This window comes from Betta splendens, chromosome 12 (assembly GCF_900634795.4).
Source record: "Betta splendens chromosome 12, fBetSpl5.4, whole genome shotgun sequence".
Lineage (NCBI taxonomy): Eukaryota > Metazoa > Chordata > Actinopteri > Anabantiformes > Osphronemidae > Betta > Betta splendens.
Window position 1 is genome coordinate 3,745,416 of NC_040892.2, and position 22,200 is coordinate 3,767,615.

A 22,200-nucleotide genomic window follows, 5' to 3' on the forward strand; every position below is an offset into this window, starting at 1 on the left:
TCTTGATTTAAACATCCGCTGTCATAAATGTTTCAGATGAAACGGTGGGAGCTTTCAGGGAGGGGGGGGGGGGGGTGTTGGGGGGGGGCCTGTGTCGAGAAAGCGAGGAAAATAAAAAAAGAGAGGGGAGATTCATTTATGTGGCGAAACACAAGAGGACTGGGCTTAAAAGAGGAATACATATTTATATTTATACACCTTAGTCCCAGTGTCAGGAGCCCGTTTTTAATAATAATAACCACAAAATTCGACAGATTGACCTGTTTATATGCTTCTAACAGGAGGCAGAGCAGCGCAGCGTTTGTTGTGGCCGAGGGGAAGTTAGATGTATTAGTTTAACAAAAGTAAAACAGGTCTTCTCTCTGACTTCCCGCACGTGCTCTCAGGTTAAAGGCCCGTGTTCCACCGCGGGCCTGTCTGTAGTCTACGGGACGGCCGACTCCTCGTTATGCGCCCCCACGTGCTCCACGCGGGCACGCGGCTGCGGTAAACAGCGCCATCTCCTGGCTGACGCGCAGACTGCGCGGCACCGGCCTAAAGCGCCGCTTCGCTCCTGATTTAATTAGCTAAATGGCAGAGTGGATGTGAGTCTGCTGAAAAGTGTGTAACTGCTAAAGACTAAGAGGCTAATAATCTGCCGCAATTACAGCCGAGTGCTCACATTATAAAATCTAATTTAATAACACGTGGAGGCGGAGGAAATTCAAAGTGAACTGCTTATTCAGGCTGAAAAGTACAAGTCATATCTAGTTATGAATCATGTTTTCTATTGATTCTAGAGCACGGACTCACCTGGACGTATTCAGACTGTCTCTCCGCTGGCTCCATGAGGCTGAGGAGACAGAAAAAAGCCGTGTTATGAGACGGGAGGAACTCAACGTTAACAGAAATCAGGCTGTAGAGCATCGTGTGTACATGTGTACGTGCGTGTTTGATCTCGTCGCGCAACAGGTGCACGGCTTGTTTCTACAGAGAGAAAAGCACGCGTGAATTCCCACGGCCCGTTTCCTGTCCAGCTTCATGTTAAATAGATAGATAACAAACCCCGCTGAACATCTGAGGCTGCCGATGTACCGAGCTGCTCCAAGTCTCTCGGGCACCGTAACTCACACGTTTCCACTCATGATGGATGCGGATCATGTGTCAAAAACCCCACTGTGCCGCGGTCCTGGGAGCTGCTGTGAGGCTTTATGATACGGCGCGAGCGCGGGCAAAAGAGGCAATTACGCTCCCTGACATGTTTTAAGATCAATCAGTTGTTCCCAAACGCGCGATGGGTCTCGCGGGGCCCCGAGCGGAGCCGAGCTGCGCGAGACCGCGGAGAGGCCAGATCAAAGGGCCCCGTCGTGGCAGTGGGCTGGGGAATGTTAATGGCTCCCACAGCGGAGCAGCCTCTGGTTCCCTTCACAAGTTGCTGCTGCGCAGGATCAGCTGGACAAAAAAGACCCAACGTATTTACCTATGATTCATCCCACCAGGAGCAAAACCTTCAGATTTAATAATAATCTGAACATGTGTTATTGTCTTCTTACATGTGACTAACAGTCCACAAAACTACTTTATATTTGATGCCCTGAAAATAAAACAATCTTGTCATTTGAGAGGCTGCAAATCAGCATATTGTGGATGTTTTTACTGCTGAATGATCAGCGATGATCCATTTAATCGACTCAACATGAACTGGACGGACCTCAGAGCCCGCACTGGCCGTGCTCCGTCCCACCGAGCCGCGGCACACGGTGCTTCCCACGCTCCCCCGGGCTGAACTAATGAGCCGATGCTGCGCGTGCACGCACGTGTAAATCCCACCGTAACACGATACGGCCTCTGATATCATGCATGGAATATTGGAGGCAGACACGGACCTTGGCGAGTCATGGGAAAGTACTGATAAAAGGCGAACGGCGCCTGAGCGCGTGGAGGGAGCTTTTTGGAGTTCTCATCAAAACTCTTTAAAAGAAAAATCAAACTGTGTTGATGAAACAACCACAATACTATAAAACGCGCGCGCGCACAGACTCATACAACCAAGTCGGGTCTCCTGTGTCTGCATCAATCAATGCAAAAGAAAAAGCAAACATTAAACCAGCAACGGAGCAGCAGCATCTGATCAATACAGCGAATCGATGTTACCTGCTGCCATTAAAAAGCGAGTCCCGTCGTCTTCACACACACACACACACACACACACACATCCAACACCTCACACCCACTGAGCGCAACACTCAGCACAAACTGTGGAACGTGAACTGTCCAGAACTTCTTTGGTGCAATTCAACCGTGCAACACGGTAGGGTGCTCACTAGCGCCCTCTACAGGAGGCGGTCTACGCAGAAAAAGGCCCCTATTCCTTCTTTTAACCCCAGTCCTCTTGTGTCACTGGGGGGTTGGAATTGATTTTTTAGCATTTCTCTAATTCCACCTTTACTGTTAAGAGAAAATATTTAACATTTTGCATCGTGGGGTGTCAAAAATGCGAAGAATAATGGAATAATAATAATAATAATAATAATAATAATAATAATAATAATAATAATAATAATGATAATAATAATAATAATAATAATAATAATAATAATAATAATAATAATAATAATGGAAATGATTATTTGCTGGATCTTCATACACAACTCATAAAAATATAAGATGAGGCCCAGGCATCGAAGCAGGACCTCATCGTGGTCGTTCACACAGGGAGGTGCCCAAATTAAATGTTGTGCAAATAAGCATTAGAGGAAGTTTAACTCAACCTGAACGGGACCCCCCCTGATCTGCACTCACATGTAAATGTCGTCAGAGTTTTTGTTGTCTTGATGTGCTCCATTGATCAGCTCTTCAGACCCAGACTCTGCTCCATCAACCTGGATCTGACCAGTAGCCTGGTTGCGTGGAGCTGCTGGACTCCCAGGACTCGAGCCTACATCTGCCGCACCGGTCGCAGAATCAGGTTGCAGTACCGGGATTAATCCACCAGAGGGCGACGCGTCTTCACAGGCCGATGTGGCTCCAGAGGAGCGGTGCCGGGTGTTTGCTCCGTTGCTCCCACCTGCAGGCTCCAACTGGGCCTTGGGCTCAGCCACAGTGTCCTGACTGAACCCAGCGCCTGCTTTACATACAGCTTCTTCTTCCTCCCTGATTGAGTCGGCTGTGAGCTTCTGGGCTTCACCGCTGTTGCCCGCTGCAGGTCTCTGGCTTTGGCTTGTGTTGACGCTGCCTTTGTCTTTATTCTTCTTACTGCTGTTGGGGCCTCCTACAAAAACAGAGCATCACACGAAAGTACAAACCAAAGCAAGGAGGAACCCGTTGATCGTCTCATGTCAGTGTCGTGACCTTTACCTTTGCTACTCTTGTCTTTCTTCTTCATCAGCAGCCGAGGCAGCGTGCCCACGTGTGTGTAGGTCTCGCTGGAGCGGACGTAGCTGGCCGTGCGAGGCCGCACGCCGTCCATGTCGTCCATCGTCGCCTCGGCGACGGGGGGCAGAGTGTTAGCGGCGCCGGAGACACAGTGGACGACATGAGCCGGCGCGGCCTCTCCTCCGGCCCCAGACTTGGACTGAGGAGACTTGGACTCGGACTTTTCAGTGGAGCGGCGGAAGGAGATGTTGGTGAGGCTGCCGAACCACTTGAAGCCTTGAGAAGTTGGACAAGAAGAGGAGATGTTACACAAGACTGGTTCAGAAAAGTAGTTCACTATTCATTTTCATTCATTTTGTGTTTCTGTTCTCATCATGCAGCTAATAAAGATCATAGCAGAGTTTACTCTGGTATAAGTTGAATGCAAACCATCATGTATATATCAATAGCAACACACACTATGACACATTAAATAGGTCATTCAAAAATACATCCAGTATATATAGACCCTGGTGAAGCTGATCTCACGCACACATGCTCATGGATGTGCAGTAGTAGCTGCTGCAGTTTAAGAGCAAATCTGTTTGAAAATAAATGTGTGAACTGAGGGAAAAAGTTCTGAGGAGCAAGTTGTGCTTTGTTGAGCTTCACACTTGACATGTGGGAGCACTCAACCAGTAAATCCGTGTGTGTGTGTGTGTGCCTCTAATTTAAAAAGCAAGTATACACAGTAAAAAACAGTTAGATTAAAATAGTTGCACTGTATGTAATTCATATACAGCATTGTGCAGTACAGTATGAACGTGTGAAGAGTCAACACTGCTTAAGTCTGTGATTGTATGAGCAACAGCTGCCCTCCACACACACACACACACACACACACACACACACACACACACACACACACACACACACACACACACACACACACACCGTACTCACGTAGCTTCCGTAAACTCATGTTGCTGCTGTTGAGTCTATGCCCGGCTGCAGGTGTGCGACAGACGGATCATCTGAGAAGCAGCCTGAGTGGAGGAGAAGCCTCAGCACGGACCCCAGCTCCTCAGCGCGGGTGAGGCTCTGCACCCTGTTTGCATATGTCACAGAGATAAAGCGGAGCGTCAGGGGCAGGGCAGAGCATGATACTTCCTGTGCAAAGCTGAGAGAGAAGAATGAGATGGTTAGACTTGATAGAGTGAATAAGTGAAACATGTGACGACAGTATTGCTCAAATAAAACACTCACTTATGGATTGTTGACTTTTATCCTACTGATATAAAAGCTAGTTAAAAAGTCTTCAAACAGCAATAACAGCTACGACCTTTGATTTGAGTAATTAGTTCCTTTAAACCAGGAGTTATTTCACCTTCCTGACACTCATAATCACACTGTTAATGTTTAATTAGGGCAATTAAACACTCTGTGTCCCAGTTTTAGTCTTTAGCTGTAACCATGAAGACAGCTATTATTAGGAGGGATGACTCATGATGACTAGAGATCTGTCTATGGACCAAGCCATGCAGCAACACAAAATGGAGGAAAACCCTGGAATACTGAGCCACACACAGTATCAAGGTGAGCACATGAGCATTGTGAGTCAGTGACATTTTCAACAAGGTGAAAGAATCACAATTTCCTATTCAGCAAAACTGAATTTGTATAATATGAGCCAAAAACGTTACTGAGCAACTGTACAAACAAATGTGCTGCTCAACTGGACTTTGATTGAGAAGTATTAGAACATTTATTGCGGTATTTGTACTATACATGCAACACAACTAAATGCAAAGTGCTTTAAAGTGTGACTACTGTACATAACAAACTCAGCGGACACAGGTTTCTAAATGACTGAGGTGGTAACCACAGATTAACCCAGTTAAAGCTGCGCTGAAGAGCAGACGAGAGACACCCCCACAACAAACAGCTGAAGGCTGATGTTATGAGTCGCACACTTAAACTATAAAACTCACATAGAAAGTGATGCCACTAATATTAATGTGCATGAGAATTATATGGTGAAGAAAGTCCAAAAGATACTAAACAAAGTAGAAAAGACAGGGGCAACACATCAGGTTGATGGAATATTTCCGTTCTATTAAACACAGGAACACGCGAACGTGTCAGACTGTGTGAAATAGGACTATTTTAAAGTGTATTTGTGAAATGCAGCAGCAAAATGACAGCGTCTGTTGCTGCTGACGTCTTCCCACACGCAGCCCCGTCGCTCTGATGACGGGCGGCTTCAGCTCTGAACAGCAGCAGTCACTGGCGCTGATCGCAATCTGTCCACTTCCTGCTTGAGGATAAAACATTGAACCGAACGACATCAAGCAGGATTCACTGAGTGCATATTAGTTCCTGCAGCATTTGAGACCATATTTAAACGTGAGGCCTGTGTCTTCATGGGTTTTCACATCCTGTTGATTTCTGGGCGTCTGCTCTTCCTGTCAGCGCTTTACCACCGATAGGTTATGAAACTGAAGTGTGAAGGAGGTCAGAGGACAGAACGTTACACACCAGACGCAGTAACTGAACGCTGCAGCACCTGAAACTGGGAAAAGTGTTTTGTTACTGCTTTTTTAAAATTTTTCTCCCAAAAATTACAAGGTGTCATCAAAAATGTCACTTCAACTAGAACGAACCCACATTTTGGCTATTTAGTGTAAATTGGCTCAGTGAAGGTCTCAGAAAGACTCACGTAACTCTGGTTATTCCATGTTTCAAAGCTTTCTTGTCATCGCTCTAATGGGTAGTTTGAACCCATCACACTGTACAAGCCTCATCCCCGCCCAGCGACCCACCAGTAAATAAAAAATAAATGATAAATAATGCAGCGTGAATGATATTGTGTGGAGTGCGTACGCGCCCTGAGGTAGCTTTTTTTTAGTAATTTACTGGAAAGTGTGAGTCTGTGAGTGTGTGTGTGCGCGCGCGTTACTTTCATTCCACCTTGTTGAAAAACAAGCCTTCAATAATTCAGCTCTCGCACCTCATACAATGACAAATATGAGTCACTGTGACTCGAGGCCACGCTGAAGCCTTGCACCCTATTCGACAGGGTTAGATTAGGTTTATACAGAGATGGAACGCCTGATGTTTTCTCTTTATTATATAACTGACAGTAACTACTTATTATTATTACTAATTATTTGTATTTTAATTATGTAGGACTTTGTAGTTTTATTGAGCAAGCAGTTCTAAATTTTTAGGTAATTGGAGGCTCACTAGAGATTATTCACCACTTGTGAACACTTCCTGTTTTCATAATCACACTATAATAATGTGATGTGATAATAATAAATAAAATGCAGAGCAAAAGATGCAGAGAATGGTTCATATTGTCCCCAGAGCTCGAGGAGTCAACACAGTAACATTTACAGCCTGGGGTCAGATGTGCTCAGCCGTTTATCCTTGTTTATTTCTGCTCCGTGGACGTGTCACCTTGTCACCGCGTCGCCCGCGTCCCCAGCGTCGCTGCAGCCGCTTCGGTCTCGGCTGTCACTTATTCTCGTGCGCCGTCAATAAAAAGAGAAATGCGGCAAAGAACAATAACCGTAAAGCGGCGCGAGGTGTAAAGGTCGCCGTGACTATGTTTGAGAATGCGCTGTCATCGGGTTTCAGTATTGATGCGACACAGAGGAAGCTGAGCGCTGAATTACTGGAGCCTCGTTTCTCATGGAGGTGAAATCAAAGCAGCGTGAACATCCTGCGAGGACCTTGACTTGATGTCTTGCTACTGAATTACATGACGTTTGCCATTTGTTATAAGCTAATTGAGCCATTAAGAGCGACACATTGCACTCAGTCATCCTTTGATCCTGTGTAATACAACAATATATGGTGTAATATGGACTTTGCTGTGCTATCGTTTATGACAATAGCATGTTTGTTAAAGTAAGGGCCTCACATGTCACATAGTGAGTGGAAACAAACAGGAACACTGTGTGTGTGTGTGTGTGTGTGTGTGTGTGTGTGTGTGTGTGTGTGTGTGTGTGTGTGTGTGTGTGTGTGTGTGTGTGTGTGTGTGTGTGATTGTTTGCTTCAGACTGTGGGGGGCACCAAAGGCACTTGCATGTCTTATTGTAGAGGCTCCGACTGCCTCCGCCTCCAAGCTGCAAGAGCTGATTTCAGCAAAGACATGCACCACATGTTCATCACATAGAGATGTGCTGCACGGTGCTGCTGACAGCGTCACTCAGTCCTGCAACGAAAGGCAGAAACTCCCATAAAAGCCATAAAGTGCTTTTATAGATTACAGGATCAAACAAGCCATTAAGACACGGTCTGGCTAAAGATTATTTGTCAGTTATTATCAAGTCAATGGGTCGTTATCAGCAACGTTGAACTTTAGGTAATCAGTCAAAGCACATGAGGTGAACTCACTGTGGGTTTGTGGCTTCGGTGAGATCCTGAGCAAAATACAGGCTTCACTCTCAGACACTGTAACATTTAGATCCAAGCTGCTGCTTTTAGGAGGTCAAGAAAAATAAATAATGTTTCAGCCACTGTGTCTGTTTTACTAGTTTGAGTCAAAGTGAAAGTGAAATCTGTGTATTATCAATAATTACAGTAATTTACTCCACAAACAGTCACAACAACCCTGTGTGACCTTTAAATAAAAAAGGTGTTTACTGTGTAGAATATAACATACATTGTCTCATACATTATATTCCTCATTCAAAAGCAGATTAACAGCGAGTTATAAAGAGTGAGGTTTACAGTCTGTTATCAGAGCCTATAAATAACACAACAGTATACACAAAGACATAAACACACCCAATTACCAGCAAGCTGCTCCTCTGCTGTCAGTTTCTGTGTCACCCACTTTGTGCTTTGGAAAAGGTTTCACTTTCTAACGAGACTCAGACATGATGGGAGGTTTGTAAGGTTTATTAAACAAAAGGGAGAATAATTAAGGCGCAGAAGATGGCGCAGATTAACATGTGGAGTGAAGGGAGGCTCACTGTGAACGCGTGTCACATCATGACACGAGATGACAAGGAGGCAGAGTATGGAAATCCACCTTCATCCACCCACCGCAGGTGGATCAGAATCACAGGTGGTGGCACTGAGCCGCAGGGGATCCGGAGCGGGAGACGGGAGCAGATGCACAAATCCATGTATTGAGTCAAAATACGAGACTGCTCCTACAGAACCAGCAGACTGGGCTGGATCTCCAGGTGAAGGGGGGGGGGGGGGCACAAGCCACGTAGGGCTTTAACACTGGAGGACTGCAGGTCGATGCAGATCTGTGTGTCATCACATGTAACTAACGGTGGAACTGTTCTGCTGAATAATGAGTCATTTCCTCTTCTTTACATTTTCTGCTTCGTCAGAACCGTAAAACATCGTTTTTTTTCTGGTTAGACCTTTGGAGCTCGTGGTCATGACATTTCCAGGAACCTTGTGTTGCCAAATGCTGCTTCATTTACTCTTCTTGTTTACAATAAGAATATTATATTAAATCCTCTGTAAATTAATAAACGTTGCACCGTTTTCTTTTGTCGCATACGCTGTATTCACACCAGCTGCCAGTGAAGGCATCACGACAAAGAACGCATGAAGTGTTTGGAATTCATGAAACACGTCAGGAGCCGTCAACGCACATTTGCATAACTTTGTGTTAATGCTCTTCTATCTACTCTGCATATTGGATGATGTGAGCAAATGCATTTCACACTTGTCCGGCGCGTATGGCTCCGTCAACGCGTGTGACGCGCGAGCGGTGAACATCTGGTTAAAGTCAACGAAGGGCAAACGCGTCCGAGATCACTTTTAATCTAATAAAGTACGATTATTGTCCTTTGATGCAATTTTCGAAAACGCACACACTTTGCCGCAGTTTCCAAACGACCTTGAGCTGCCTCCACTGCCGAGCAAGGCAGCAAGACAGACAGGGTGAGACTGGGGAAGATGGGGGAGGTGCAAACTCATCAATTATTTATGGCTGAAATTTAATAAGAGGCGAGAGTTTAGAGGAGCAGCATCGGATGAAGCGCAGAGTCCCTGTTTCCCGTCGCGTCACCGCAGCAACACAAAGGGAAGTAACGTCGAATGTGAAATCCTCCGTCTTCAAACGCGCGCCCCACGTGCGTTTCTCTTCACATTTAACGCACGTGCATCATCCCGTCGTCACACGTCGTCCTCTGCGCGTGTTTCCTCGGCATTTTACTCCACATTTGCATAATTATTTGATTTGTGCGGCGAGTTGAGCGCCTTTCCGGCTCCTCATTAGGAGCGTTGTGCGGATGAGCCGACAGCTCGAGTGGTGGCCCATACAAAAAGCAGCAAATCCTCTGTCTCGGAAGCACAAACAGCCCGTTCTTGTAATTGGCTCCATTGTATCGTCCCGTTTGTGCGAGGAGACCTCCGGGCTCAGTCGTAACAGGGTTTACCTCTGATATGACAGAAATACACGAGTACCGGCAACGAAATGATTACTGTGTCCTGCACGTTGACAGAGATTAGCTCACCGTCAAGCCTTCAAAGTAAAAGGGGCTCAAAAATGGGATGGATGAATATTTCATTAACATAGTGTTTATGTTCATTGTTCACTGATTTGACTATTGTAATAAATTTTAAAATAAAACATTAAAAATATTTAAATAACCTGGCGGTTTGACTCTGATGAACAGGAAAACTAATGGAAATTCTTTTTGGCCGTGACCACGGTGTCAGACCGCCTACAGATGACTCACATTTCTATCTATTAAAGCATAACTCGCATTTGTTATAGTTTCATTAAAGAAATTCAAAGAAATGAGGCGCGATTGAGCATTCTGTCCGCTCGACAGCTCAGCTCAGCAGCGCTTCCGTTCACTTCCCTCCATCGCGTGCTCGTGTTCAGCTCATGGATGGTTTAAGCTCCTGGGACGTTGAAGTGAATATATATGGTTATCCATAAACACGTCGCGTGATGTCCAGCGTCATCTTCAGAGAAGTTCAGCGACTGTGCAGGTCAAATGCTGAGAGCGCAGGTAAGAACAATCAGAAGGGAGGTGAAAGTGCTAATACTGAGAATATCTGAGTCCTCCTGCAGTAAATGAACTTGAGATGACTTATGGTGTGACCTTAAAGTGGATCTTAGCAGCGCTGCAGTTCTGACCTTTGGTGACCTTTGGCGATATGGAAATCACAGCAGGACACGCTGTGGGAGAAAGGAGCTGACGGAGCTGTTTGCCAGTAAAGAGAGGAGAGGAGCCGGCAGCGCGGAAAATCTGCAAGGAAATAGTGAAAATTTCAGGTTTGGTTAAAACCAAAAATGAGAAATGCTTAGTTCAGATGTGATATACTGTAAGTAGCTAATGGTTGTTCTTCAGCTTGTTGAGGCCAGATCAGTCCCAAATGAAGGACCAGGTGAAGATTTTCCGCTGACGAGCTGCTGTTGCCAGTTGTTTCACCATCACTCCAAAAAACACATTTAAACAATTAACATTTCCATTATATAACCATCAGTTTACACCTGCTTTATTCCCACACAATGACACAGTTTCTGCATAATTCATTGGTGCTGGCAAAGGTTTTTACATGGCACTTTTTAAAATTATGTAAATAGCCATAATTCCAGGCAATAATAAATATGAATGTGAGTGATTTGAAAAGTTGTCTTGAATATTCTGTGAATGTTTGCAACATAGGGTAATTTCCAGTTTTTCCAGGGTAATGGAGCTAATGAAGCCTCCAGGGTTGTGTAATCAGCCTGATGAATCTCTCCTCTCCTCCTCTGTGGCCTCCCCTTTGTCTCCATCCTTCTCCTCAGTGCAACGCTCCGGTACATTTGGAAAAGAACTACAGTATCAGGACGGTAATAATGAAGTGAGCAGCTGCAGCAGGACATCAGAACCAGGCGCCCCACGGCATCACTGGGCCGCCACCGTGCTCCACACTAGCAGCTTTTAGCTGTTTCAGAACACAATCACTAAACTTCTCTAACTATTTATGCGTCAATGTAAAAGAATAAAGAAGAGACTCTGCTGCTGCAGCTCTCTTCCAGCTTTAAGTTGGAAGTTAGACTAGAACCGGTTGCCTGTTCTAGTCAAAAGCAAGTATTCCTTCATCTCGACTTGTCGTGAGCAGACACGCGGTAGAGGAATCCTGCACTCAGCAGAGAAACAGAGGAAGTGGAGCGTCAGGTGTTTGGTTTCATCCCTCATCTGTCGAAACCCTCACCCCCCGCGTGCCGCTTCCTTCCCCCAAACCCCCCTCCCTCCCCCATCCAGCATTTCTCGCTACTAGTCTCTGTTAACCTGAGGTCGTGTTTCATTTTCACATATAAAGTGCAATTTTTTTTCTTATTTCTTTATTATCTCTGTTCCTCACCTGTTTTTAGCGTGGCTGTAATTTTCCATTTCATATTCGGTTACGCTCTCTCAGCTCTCATACAAAACATTTATTTATTTATTTATTTATTTGATAAATACTGGACTTATATGTCCAGTATTCATAAAACCATCCAGTTCAACCAAATTCTGTTTAGCATGTTGCTAAGTCCTCCTTTGTTTACAACATGCTACCTAACATGACGTGACATCACTCTCACACACACCTCCATCCATTTTCCTGCGTCATGTTTCATATTCGTAACCCTCCAGGTTTGTTCCCCTGGGGGCTATTAGGCTGCGCGGCCCCCAAACAAAGTGCCCCGCAGTCTCTAATTCTGAGTAATTTACTTCCCTCTTCCATCTAACCTACCTCTTTATATCAATTATTTTTTTATTGCTCTGCGACGCAAGAGACTTGCAAGACAAATCTGTGTGAGGCCCAATGAATGATTGGCTGGCCTCAAATTAGAATGAATGGGATCTGGTCAGTGCAAGAATGTGCCTTTTAGCACACATGACAGAAAAGATGATAGTGAACATTATGAATGTCAATTCTGCCTATAAATGTGGTTATTACTGATTACTATGTTCTGTTTGTAACAGGATGTTGTGGTGAAACAACAGTGGAGTGACACTAGATTGATTCGTCAGACAATATGTCGCCCTGCAGTGCAGTTATTGTAACAGAGACACTGTGTGTTATTTGTTCCACCTGTGTGTTTGCTGATATTATGAGTCAGACTGAATGATTCCCGTTCATTTGGAAATAATAAGGGAACTCGAGAGCTCATGGTGATAACACGGCTATCGGGGTTTATTTTAAGAAGCAAATTGGGCCGCATAAGGAGCCCAGTGGTTAAACAGCGCTGCAGCAGCTCGACTTCTACAGCTACAGCTACAGAGGAGACGATTCAGACCAGGAGCACCTGCCTCTGGCTTCCAAGGTCGGCGCTTCTGTGGTTGGAGAGTCTTGTGCCACGTCTGTGTGCAAAAACTCTTTAACTTGCGCAGTTTCCGCTGCTGCTGTCACAGTTTCCTAAAAATCTAATCAATGTGTGTATCAGGGCAGAAGAGAATGGGCTGGGCAGAAACCATTTAGGAACCAGTGATCCATTCACATGCAGCCACACCAGCTGTGTTTATTTACACAGTAATTGTTATTATTTGACTTGTTTGTTTATATGTTTTCCTTCAACCTTTTACAAAAGACAGACGGCAATAATGAAGATGATATAATTAGACACCGAAATTCGGGTGTGTTGTTTCCAAGCAGACTCAGGTTGGGGCCACAGCCTCTGTTTAGTCCTAGCTGTGCATGGTTTTCAAAGTCCCCTGGTTCACTGAGAATTCATTCATTAGCATAATTTGTTTTTGAAGAATTTCAGTGTAATGTGTATTAAAAGGTAGATTTATCACATGTCGGATTTGTCTTAATGTGCAGCATCTTGCATTGCAGCACCACAGGAACTTTAATGGATGTATGAATTGATTTGTCTCAACATGTAATAAATCAAACTCCTAATACAGCAGCCAACATTAGTGTAGGGACCCCAGGCAGCGGATGATTCCACACTATGGCTGATGAATGTGAGCTCCGTTACCTTATAAATATCTTGGTGTGTAAATCAGTTCAATCAGACTCATTTACAGGTTCATAATATGTTATTCTACGTGTTTTTAAATTTCTCCACAGATGAATGCCTTCATCCCTGACCACACTCTCTGAGGTACACTGACTCCCAAAGCCATTAGCCTGAGTGCATTGATTTTAGTCAGTTACATTGAGCATCCTGGTGACCTCTCATTCCTTTGGGCTGAGGATCATTAGACATGATCACTCATGACTTACATGTGGAGCATAAACACACGTTTAACCGAGGCCTGAAAACAACTGCGTGACTGTTACAGTGCATCTCTGCCATATGTCTCTGATGCTCACACTCACATGGTGGTCTGTCTCAGTAAATAGTTCCAGGAACAGGTGGCCGGCTGCTTGTTGCTTTCCTGAGAACTCAGTACTGATTCAGTTACTGCACATTATGTTTTATACTGTGCAACCTCCCTATATCTCAAAGAAGATGTCAAGACTTATTTTTATTTGCTGCCTATTGATTGAGTGTAATTTCTCAAGCAGAAAGTAAGAACCAATTGTTTCTTCGACACGTGGGTCCTGGAATAAGCAGAAATATGTAAGAAATAAACAATTTCTCTGTCTTCAGTGTCTTTATTTTTGCTCGAGCCCTTGCATCCTGCAAATAACTGAACCCTGACATATGTGGGCATGACAGAAATACCAAAACACTCGACCTCGTTGCTCAGATGTTCTCTTCAGCTGAGCAACAACTGTCAGCGCTACATGAAATTGTTGACAAATACCCCCCCCTCTCGCGCGCGTGTGTGTGTGTGTGTGTGTGTGTGTGTGTGTGTGTGTGTGTGTGTGTGTGTGTGTGTGTTTGTGTGTGTGTGTGTGTGTGTGTGTGTGTGTGTGTGTGTGTGTGTGTGTGTGTGTGTGTGTGCGTGCAAGTGTGTGTGTGCTCTTCCCTCTTCTGAAAGCCCTTAAGCAGGAATATTTCATCTAATATCCACCCTGCATCCATCCAAACGCAGTCAGTAGAGCAGTACGTAAAAGGTTTCTACTGTATCTTTTTGTACTGGCACTGTAACAGGAGGAACAACTGACAGGTGATTTAAATAACATTGATTATGTAAACGGCGTTGTGATGACATTTTATTTTATTTTGGGAAGAAAAGTTATGGTTTGTTGGATTGTGATGAAACCATGGTCCCTGGAGGTAGAATAGAACGTCTGGTAATAAACTATGGTCTAATTAAACATTGATTTTAGTTAATTACTTTAGGTTTAGGACCAAATAACTGCAAAGTAGAGACATTAGACATAGACGTTAACACAAAACATCATGCAGTGTTTCATGGACCACATAACACAAATTGTATTTTCTATTTTACGTTAATAGGAATTAACTAAGGAGCTACAGGAGAGATACACACACCACCATCAGTGAATTTTAATAATTTTTTGTTTTTTAACCTAAATCCTCCTTGTTTTGGTGTGATTCTAAGATCACAGCTCTCATTATTCAAAAATTGTACTGAGAGGAATAAATGGAGAAGAAGAGTGAATATGGAGTCACAGGAGAGGTGAGTGTGAGACTGAGAACGCGGGGAATAATGAGAAGGAGGCTGTGAGAAGAGAGTGAGAGAGATCAAGAATATGAGGGTTAGAAAAAAGAGAGTCTGTGCCCCGAAACCCAAGACTGAAGCGAGAAACAAATTAATGCTAAAGTTGAAGAGAGAACGCAGACGAGGGGAAGTGTGGAAGAAGGATCAGTGGAAACCTGACAGCGAGAGACAGACAAAAAATATGGAGGTGACAGATTTCTGAGTGTCTGGGAAAAAAATCGTCAGCAGGTGTGAATCCAGCCTCAGCCTGAGGATCAGAGGCACACGGCTAAACCCACACTCACAAAATACACACAACTTGGATATATTTTCCTGGCAGCCTGTTTTCATTCTCTTCCTCCATCTTTAACCCTGTCGCTCCTTCTCTCCAGCACATTTATGTGTTGACTTGATCAGTGATAGCTGCGATAGCTGTGATATAATGTGAACATGATACTGTTTGCATGTGGTTTCTTCTTCCTCCTTTTCATCCCCATTGATTCCTGTTTGCTCTATTCCTCTTTCTATCAAGATGTAAATGAGTGATATTCTCATGATGTCTGCAGATTTATAATCAGTGTCATCCAGGATCCATGGATCTAAGCTACAGTTGCTGTAAATGTCAATTACATGTTTTATGCAACGCCACTGTTGCGCTAAAGGTTTTCATGGATTTGTGTTTTGATTTTAATTACGAGACAAAGCTGTCAAAGGATCCGTAAGAAGACGTTTAACTGTAATAGACCATTCCCCAGCGGAAATGAAATTCTTCTATCAGTGACAGGATAATGAAAAGCAGTAAGATCCTCTCGCAAGTGTTTGTGTGGGCGCATTTGCATTTGTGTACACACACACACACTGAATAAAGAACACCCATGAAGGAAATCTACGCAAAAGAACAAATATTTGGGTTCATAGATTCAGCTGAACATCATCATGCATGAGCGTGTCGTCTGCGATCCGATCGACGCTGACACATGAAACACACGGTCCCAAAAAAGAAGGAGACAGCTGCCTCCCTAAAAATGAACCGTAATTAACACCTTTAAACCCAACATACCAGACTCATAAATAAAAGAAGCTTATTAACGGCTCGGGACACATTAGAAGTGGATTAGCCCCAAACATGTAAAAATCCTGCGCTCATTTTCAGCAGAACATTCAAAATCCCGAGCTTGCGCGATCATTAGGGAACCAGGAGGGTTGGAATGCACGCACACGTTTTGGAGTTTGGGAGGTTGAGAAATGCAGGCGAAGGAATAGAATGATTTAAAAATGGACAAAAGAAATAGGACGGGGGTCTGTCAATCACACATAACTTCTACAGCTCTAAGACGGAGGGATTTACATTCCTCTTTATACCCGATACTGAAATACACCCGTTCACATAGCAGTTATCACACATCACAAATATGCATGCACCCAATTAACATGTGGCTCAGCCAGAATGAAGCGAGAACACCCGTCCATGATTTATATCAGGTATTATTATTATCAGGGAGGCGTTGCATGGCTCCACTGCTGCTAAAACAACTGTGCCAGCGTTGCAGCTCTGAGGAGTGTAACCACATGAATATTTGAAAAAAAAAACTGTTAGCGTGACGGCAAAAAGTGAGGGAATAAAATCGACAAGCAAAACTATTTGACAAATTTGGAAAAGGCCGAGCTGAAATATTGTCGTTTGCTATTTCCTCTCCTCGGCCTGATCCGATGTGAGGTCTGTTGCTGCTCAGCAGATGGAAGGATCCGAGCAGACACTTCCTGTCTCTCTCTCACTCAGACACATAGATTTCTGCGTGTAACATGGATTTAAGGGTTTGACGTCTGGTCTCAGGTTACAGTCATTCTCAACACTTGCTTCTGATATAATGCCGTAATATTCAGTCGGCTCAGCTCCATTGTCTGAGGAAATAAATGCTCTGCGTTAACTAACAACCTCCAGTTTAGCTCTCTCTCTTTATTCCTGGTGACTCTCTCTCTCCCGTTGCTGCTTTTGAAGTGCTGCGGCAGAATCTCCGGAGATGGACAGGAAGGGTTTGAATGGGCAGATGTAAAGATGGGGGAAGATGAAAGCGCCGAGACTTTCAGTAGGACGACGGGAGAGAAACCAGCCGGGTGGTTGGCAAGAAACGAGCGGGCATGTGGCGCAGAGGTGGAACAGGCTGCACTGCCTCTCGTGGACCTGAAGACGCTAATATGAGTAAAGGCTGCTGCGGCCTCGCTGGTGTCCCTCCTCGCTGCTCCTCCCGTCCTCCCACCACATCGCCGTGGCCAGACTGAGGCACCTCCGGGGCGGCTCACGCGAGGCCGACTGATACAAAAGTGACTGAAAGGATGAGTTGCAGGTTTCACCGCTTTGCATCATCGAGCCGACGGTCTGTTTTAGTCTGTGTCTGTGTGCTGGCACTTTTGAAGCCTCCTCAGGCTTTGTATTGGGGCCGGTGTGCAGATGTGCACTCATGCAACAGAGAGAGTGTCCCTGCGTGCGTCCTTTGTGCTCTTTGGAAGCCTTTAACATTTAGTGACGAGACTTAAAGGTCCCTGAATGCCCCTCCTTAATCTCTGATGGAGCTGTTTGATTCTACAACGTCCTCTACATGTAATGTGTACTGTGACAAATAAAAATAAAATAAAAAGCAGATTTTGTGAATGTTTGAGCTTCAATTTGACACAAGTGAGATATAAAATATGACATTTTTTGTACCCAACAATTGTTGGATTTATGAAATCAACAATTGTCATGTTTCAGTTTTCACCTTGTCACTTTCTTGACTTTTCACACAAATAAAGGACTCCAAGCATAAAGATAAGTATAAGTACATAAATAAGTAAAAAGCAAATAAAATGAAGAAAAATGAAAGTGTCAACAAAAGGTGACACACGCCAATACAGAGGTAAATTACTGATAAACGGGATCCAGAGAGGATGAGCTCTTGTACAGGGGAGTTCAGAGGTCACGGTCTGGGGCAGATATGGATCAGTGAAGGAGCAGGAGGTCAAGCATCACGTTAAACCTGCCACCAAACACACAGATCAATGTCTGATTGTACTTCTTAATGATGCTGTCGTATTTTTGCGTTGATGACTTGAATATTGATTTATTTCTTGAGAGAAAGGTTTTGATGGTTGTATGTTGCTTAGACAGACGAGCTGAAATCACATGTGACCGCCGGGGGCTTGAGCTGCAAAGCCCTGTCAGCTTTGTGTGCTGGCTGTTTGTGAGTTGGTGGGTGTGGGCAATGATGTGGTTTCACCTTACCGTCACCTGTCACGACAAGTGTTTACAGTATTATTTACCCACAAAAACCATGTGCGTGTGAAACTCTGTGAGCACCATGAGGAGATGAGGTCAAACGACTAAGAGCTCAGACACAAAGCATCCCGTCCATTAGTAGATACATTAATACATGCCCTCAAAGCGAATCCATCTCCCCACAGCGTCGGTGTGTCATCATCTGCTCATTGCGTTTGATCCTCGTCGAGCACATCTTGTCTTCACCTTTCATGAGACAAAAGAGGACGCCGGGAAAGGAAAGTCAATACAAAACATCTCTTTCGTCAGCCACAATAACAGGAGGTACGAAGAGTGTGGACGGGAAGCGCTGCCTCGGACCCAGCGCCACCACAGCGCTGCATTTTAAAGCTCCCACCTCATCCATCATACCTCCACAATGGAGACGCTCGGCCGCGGCCCGCCGAGACCGCAGCTCCGTGCGTCTCGTATGTTTACACGTGCATACGTGAGCAAATACAAACCAGCTGATTCACGCGTAGCAGACTTCCATCGGCGCAAAAAGATGTTATTGCAGCAGTGCTACTCAGATGAAAATGACTTCCCATCACCTGCCTGACACCAGCATTGTCCTGTTTGGAACGGTGTTCATTTAGTGATAGATTACCTCTTTGTTTACAGTGACACGCTGTCCCCACAATAATATACTGAGCAAAGGCTTTTAATTAGAAACAGAAATTAAACCTGTGAGCTGCATAATCATCAGTGCTAATAAGCAAGGAAAGTGGTAGGAAAACTGCACGGATAAATTTGGATTCAGAGTTGACATGGGGTCAGCATTGAGATTCTTCCCAGCATCCCTTGCTTTCTGACCACAGCTAGAGCAGCCTGCATTCATCCATGTGTGCGAGTCCACCTGCTCTCACGCCCGTGCCACGCTGGCACCGCCATCTGCTGCCCGTCAAAGTTCAGTCCTGCCCAGTAAGACTCCTAACACACACACACACACACACACACACACACACACACACTCGCAGGAAACTCCCCATGTCCTGCTTGTGGTCACACAGCCAGGTGGCATGGCACCAAATAAAATGATACACACAGTGTGGTCCAGCAGCAGAAAGCGCCCGTCGGTCCTGGTGCCTCTCTGTCTTCACTGACGTGCACATAAGCCTGATTAACGTGCAGCAATGGTGTCTGTCCTGCCGTCTGCTTCCCTCTATGCCACTTGGCCCAGTTCTCCGCCTTGGATTGAGAACATAGGAGCTGCTCCTCGCAAACGCCGAACAATGTCCGTGTGTGTGTGTGTGCGCGCGTTGTGTTTTAGGAGACAACTCTAAAAAAGAACTCCTTAGAGGGGTGTCAGATGGCAGGCATTTGTGTTGGTGTGTGGAGGGGGATGGAGAGAGCTGACGGTGGGGGTGGATGAAGGAGGAGATAGAAGGAAACAGGAGGAGGGGAAGATCCCTCTGTTCTCTGCTCCTCAGCTTTTGTTCTCCTGGATAATAAGTCTCCCATCCCCTGACTCCCCAGAACCGAGCGAAACCCTTTCCAGACTGGAAACACGAGACACGTTCAGGCCTCCGCTGTGGTTGTGACGACTAGTAACCAGCCCACATACGAACGGTCCATATGATATATGTTGGATTTGAGCGGAAGCCAACAGGATGATTCACTGCCAACGCTCTGGGTTTGGAGCTGTATCTGCGTCACAGTTCTCACGGTCAATTATAAAGGCCCTAAGTTACCCTAGAAACACCCAACATGCTCTTAATTCAGGCCAAGCTGGGAAGAGGGGAAGACGTGTAGCGACGCCACTGCCAATAGCCTGAAGGCCGGCTGACGGTTGTTGGTTTGATCTGCCAGAACTAGTAAATAAAATGAAATCTGAGAGAATAATCGGCTCTAAATATAGAACGGCAAATGCTGATAGTGAAAATAAAAGTAAGTTGAAGGCATCGGGTGTTAAAATGAAAACACGGTTCTGTTTCCTGTGACCTGGTTGAGTAGAGCAGCATCTGCAACCCACATGAAATCTAAAAATACCCCCGCCCCATTGACTGCTACTATGCCGAGGCCTCCGTTCGTAGATAATAACTGTGTGTACGTACGCTTGTGTACATGTTTTATGGGCTACGGGCTGTATTCCGATGTTTGCTCCTGCCTCGTCTACAAACCTCAACCGCAAAGATGGTATTTAAACCATCTGCTTGATGTGTTTGTGTGTAGCAGACAAACCAGTGGGGTAAATCTACGAGTAGCGCTAATGGCTGTAAATGATGTTAATGCAATACTGCTGTAAATATTATACCACAGTGAATTACATCTGTTAATTACATGCGGTTGTACTAATGAATAAAATTTGTTTTTTTAAAGCCAAAGAGCTTGTTTATGAGTGTTTAATTGGAACATAATAAGCTGAAAGCTATTCATCAAATAATATCTGACCAAACAGGAAATGAGAAAATAAAAGTTGATGTAGACATTATTAGAAATTAGAAATATGCGTCTAATTATACTGAGGTTTTTCAATTACTGTAAATAAAAAGAAAAAAACTCTTTTAATTATGCTAATATGATTAGTGTCCCTTTGGACATCACAAGATAATACAAATCAGTTTGTAAATTAAAATTGAAATAAAAAATGTCAGCAATCTGTTGGTATATGTCACAGAAAAAGGAAAACTGGCAAACTATTGACTAATATTGTTACTAATATGGTAAAGATTGTCGCACCTGCCTCCCTCTCTCTCCCTCTGTACAGTTACTGTTCTCCGTACAGGTGCGAGCGAACGTCGGCTCGTGCGCCTCCGCCAATTAGCGGCGCCGAGCGCGACCACGTGAGCAAATCCCGTCGTCTAAATTCTCGCCCAGCGCCGAGCAGCCCGGAGTGAGTGGCAGCGCTGAAAGCCTCGTTGAGGGAGTAATCGCGGCAGCCCGAACCGGAGCAGTGTGCAGGTAAGAGATGTTTGTTGTTGTTGCTGGCCGTGGACTTTTCCCGCCCCGCGGCCGCTCGGCTAGAGGGGGGCGTGCGGTAAAGACGCGGGTTAAATTGGTCGTCGCGTGCGGTTGATCGTGTGCTCCGCTTCGATCCACGGACAGGACAAACAGCATCATCGGTTGGCTGCTCTGCACCGTGTGCGCATTGAAACTCAACCACCCCTCTCCCCCCTCCCTCTCCCCCCTCCCTGCGCTCCCCTCTCGCCTCCTCTCGTCTCGCAGGCACACGAGCCTATTGATAGTTGACAGAAGCCTCGTAATCCCTGACTGACCTGTCTGACCGGCCGCAGTCATTTGCTTAACGAGAATGTTGATTGAACTTTATTTTGCTTCGACGTTTGTTTTAATTGCTAATGCCCGCATAGACTGACGCCGTGCAAGGGGGAGTGTGAGATGCTTTTGGTGCTGCATGCAGCCAGGCAGGCAGAGGCAAGCTTTTTATTCCTGAATTATTTATAAGACTGTCTGAGAGAGAGCATGCTTCTCTTGGATGGAGAGAGGATCAAGATATTCTCCTATAGGTTGTTTTAAATCGTGTTTTTTCCTAGATGTACTTAAATGCAGCATACTACATCTTTTACTGCCCTTTGTACTTTGTCCGCTTTTACCTGAAACATTTTTATTTTTTCGCACAGAGACCATCTACAGTGCAGCATAGTGCCCCCCCCCCCCATACTAGAAATAGCCTAGAGCCTAATATATATTTCGTGTGACTGTAATCTGGATTGAGGTTACACCGGTTTTGGATTCTTAAGCGGATAAAATAGCTGGACACTGCGAACACATTTATTTTTTCCCCATGTTTTCCAAATTGTATGGATCTTAGTTATGACACATGAAAACAATTGTAACATGGTAATGACATCAATCACATTGCGCATGAGTAGAGTAGTGTAATAACAAACCAAACTACCATACCTTAAATTTGCAGTAAGAGTAGTTAAAGTATTTGCATATTCTTCATAATATTGATGTTTTTTTACATCTAGCCTATTTGTCACATCAATGAGGTTTGTAGGTTAAGGTTAAAACCATGGACCAAGCAGGCAAAGTTATGAGATATCAGCAGCCCCACATTTGCCCACTGTTGCATTAAGGTTGACTGTTGTT

General features: G+C 44.8%; 2 protein-coding genes across 3 annotated transcripts in view; one reads left to right on the plus strand and one right to left on the minus strand.

Moving 5' to 3' along the window:
* The window catches only part of sh2d3ca (SH2 domain containing 3Ca), a 31,632-nt gene extending 27,109 nt beyond the window's left edge, over nt 1-4,523 (minus strand). The window contains exons 1-4 of one of the 2 annotated variants that reach the window (XM_055513431.1): nt 4,297-4,523; nt 3,337-3,630; nt 2,782-3,250; nt 793-832 (exon numbers count right to left, since the gene is read on the minus strand). In XM_055513431.1, the coding sequence (XP_055369406.1) occupies nt 793-832; nt 2,782-3,250; nt 3,337-3,630; nt 4,297-4,315 (822 nt within the window). In that variant the 5' untranslated portion in view covers nt 4,316-4,523. Of the gene's footprint in view, nt 1-792; nt 833-2,133; nt 2,225-2,781; nt 3,251-3,336; nt 3,631-4,296 lie in introns of those variants that run through there. The other variant, XM_055513433.1, reaches the window with a different exon arrangement.
* Nucleotides 4,524-20,901: 16,378 nt separating this feature from the next.
* strbp (spermatid perinuclear RNA binding protein) overlaps nt 20,902-22,200 on the plus strand; it is a 50,681-nt gene continuing 49,382 nt past the window's right edge. The window contains exon 1 of the mRNA XM_029168954.3: nt 20,902-21,048. The gene's annotated coding sequence lies outside the window, so the exon portion shown is untranslated. The remainder of the gene's footprint in view (nt 21,049-22,200) is intronic.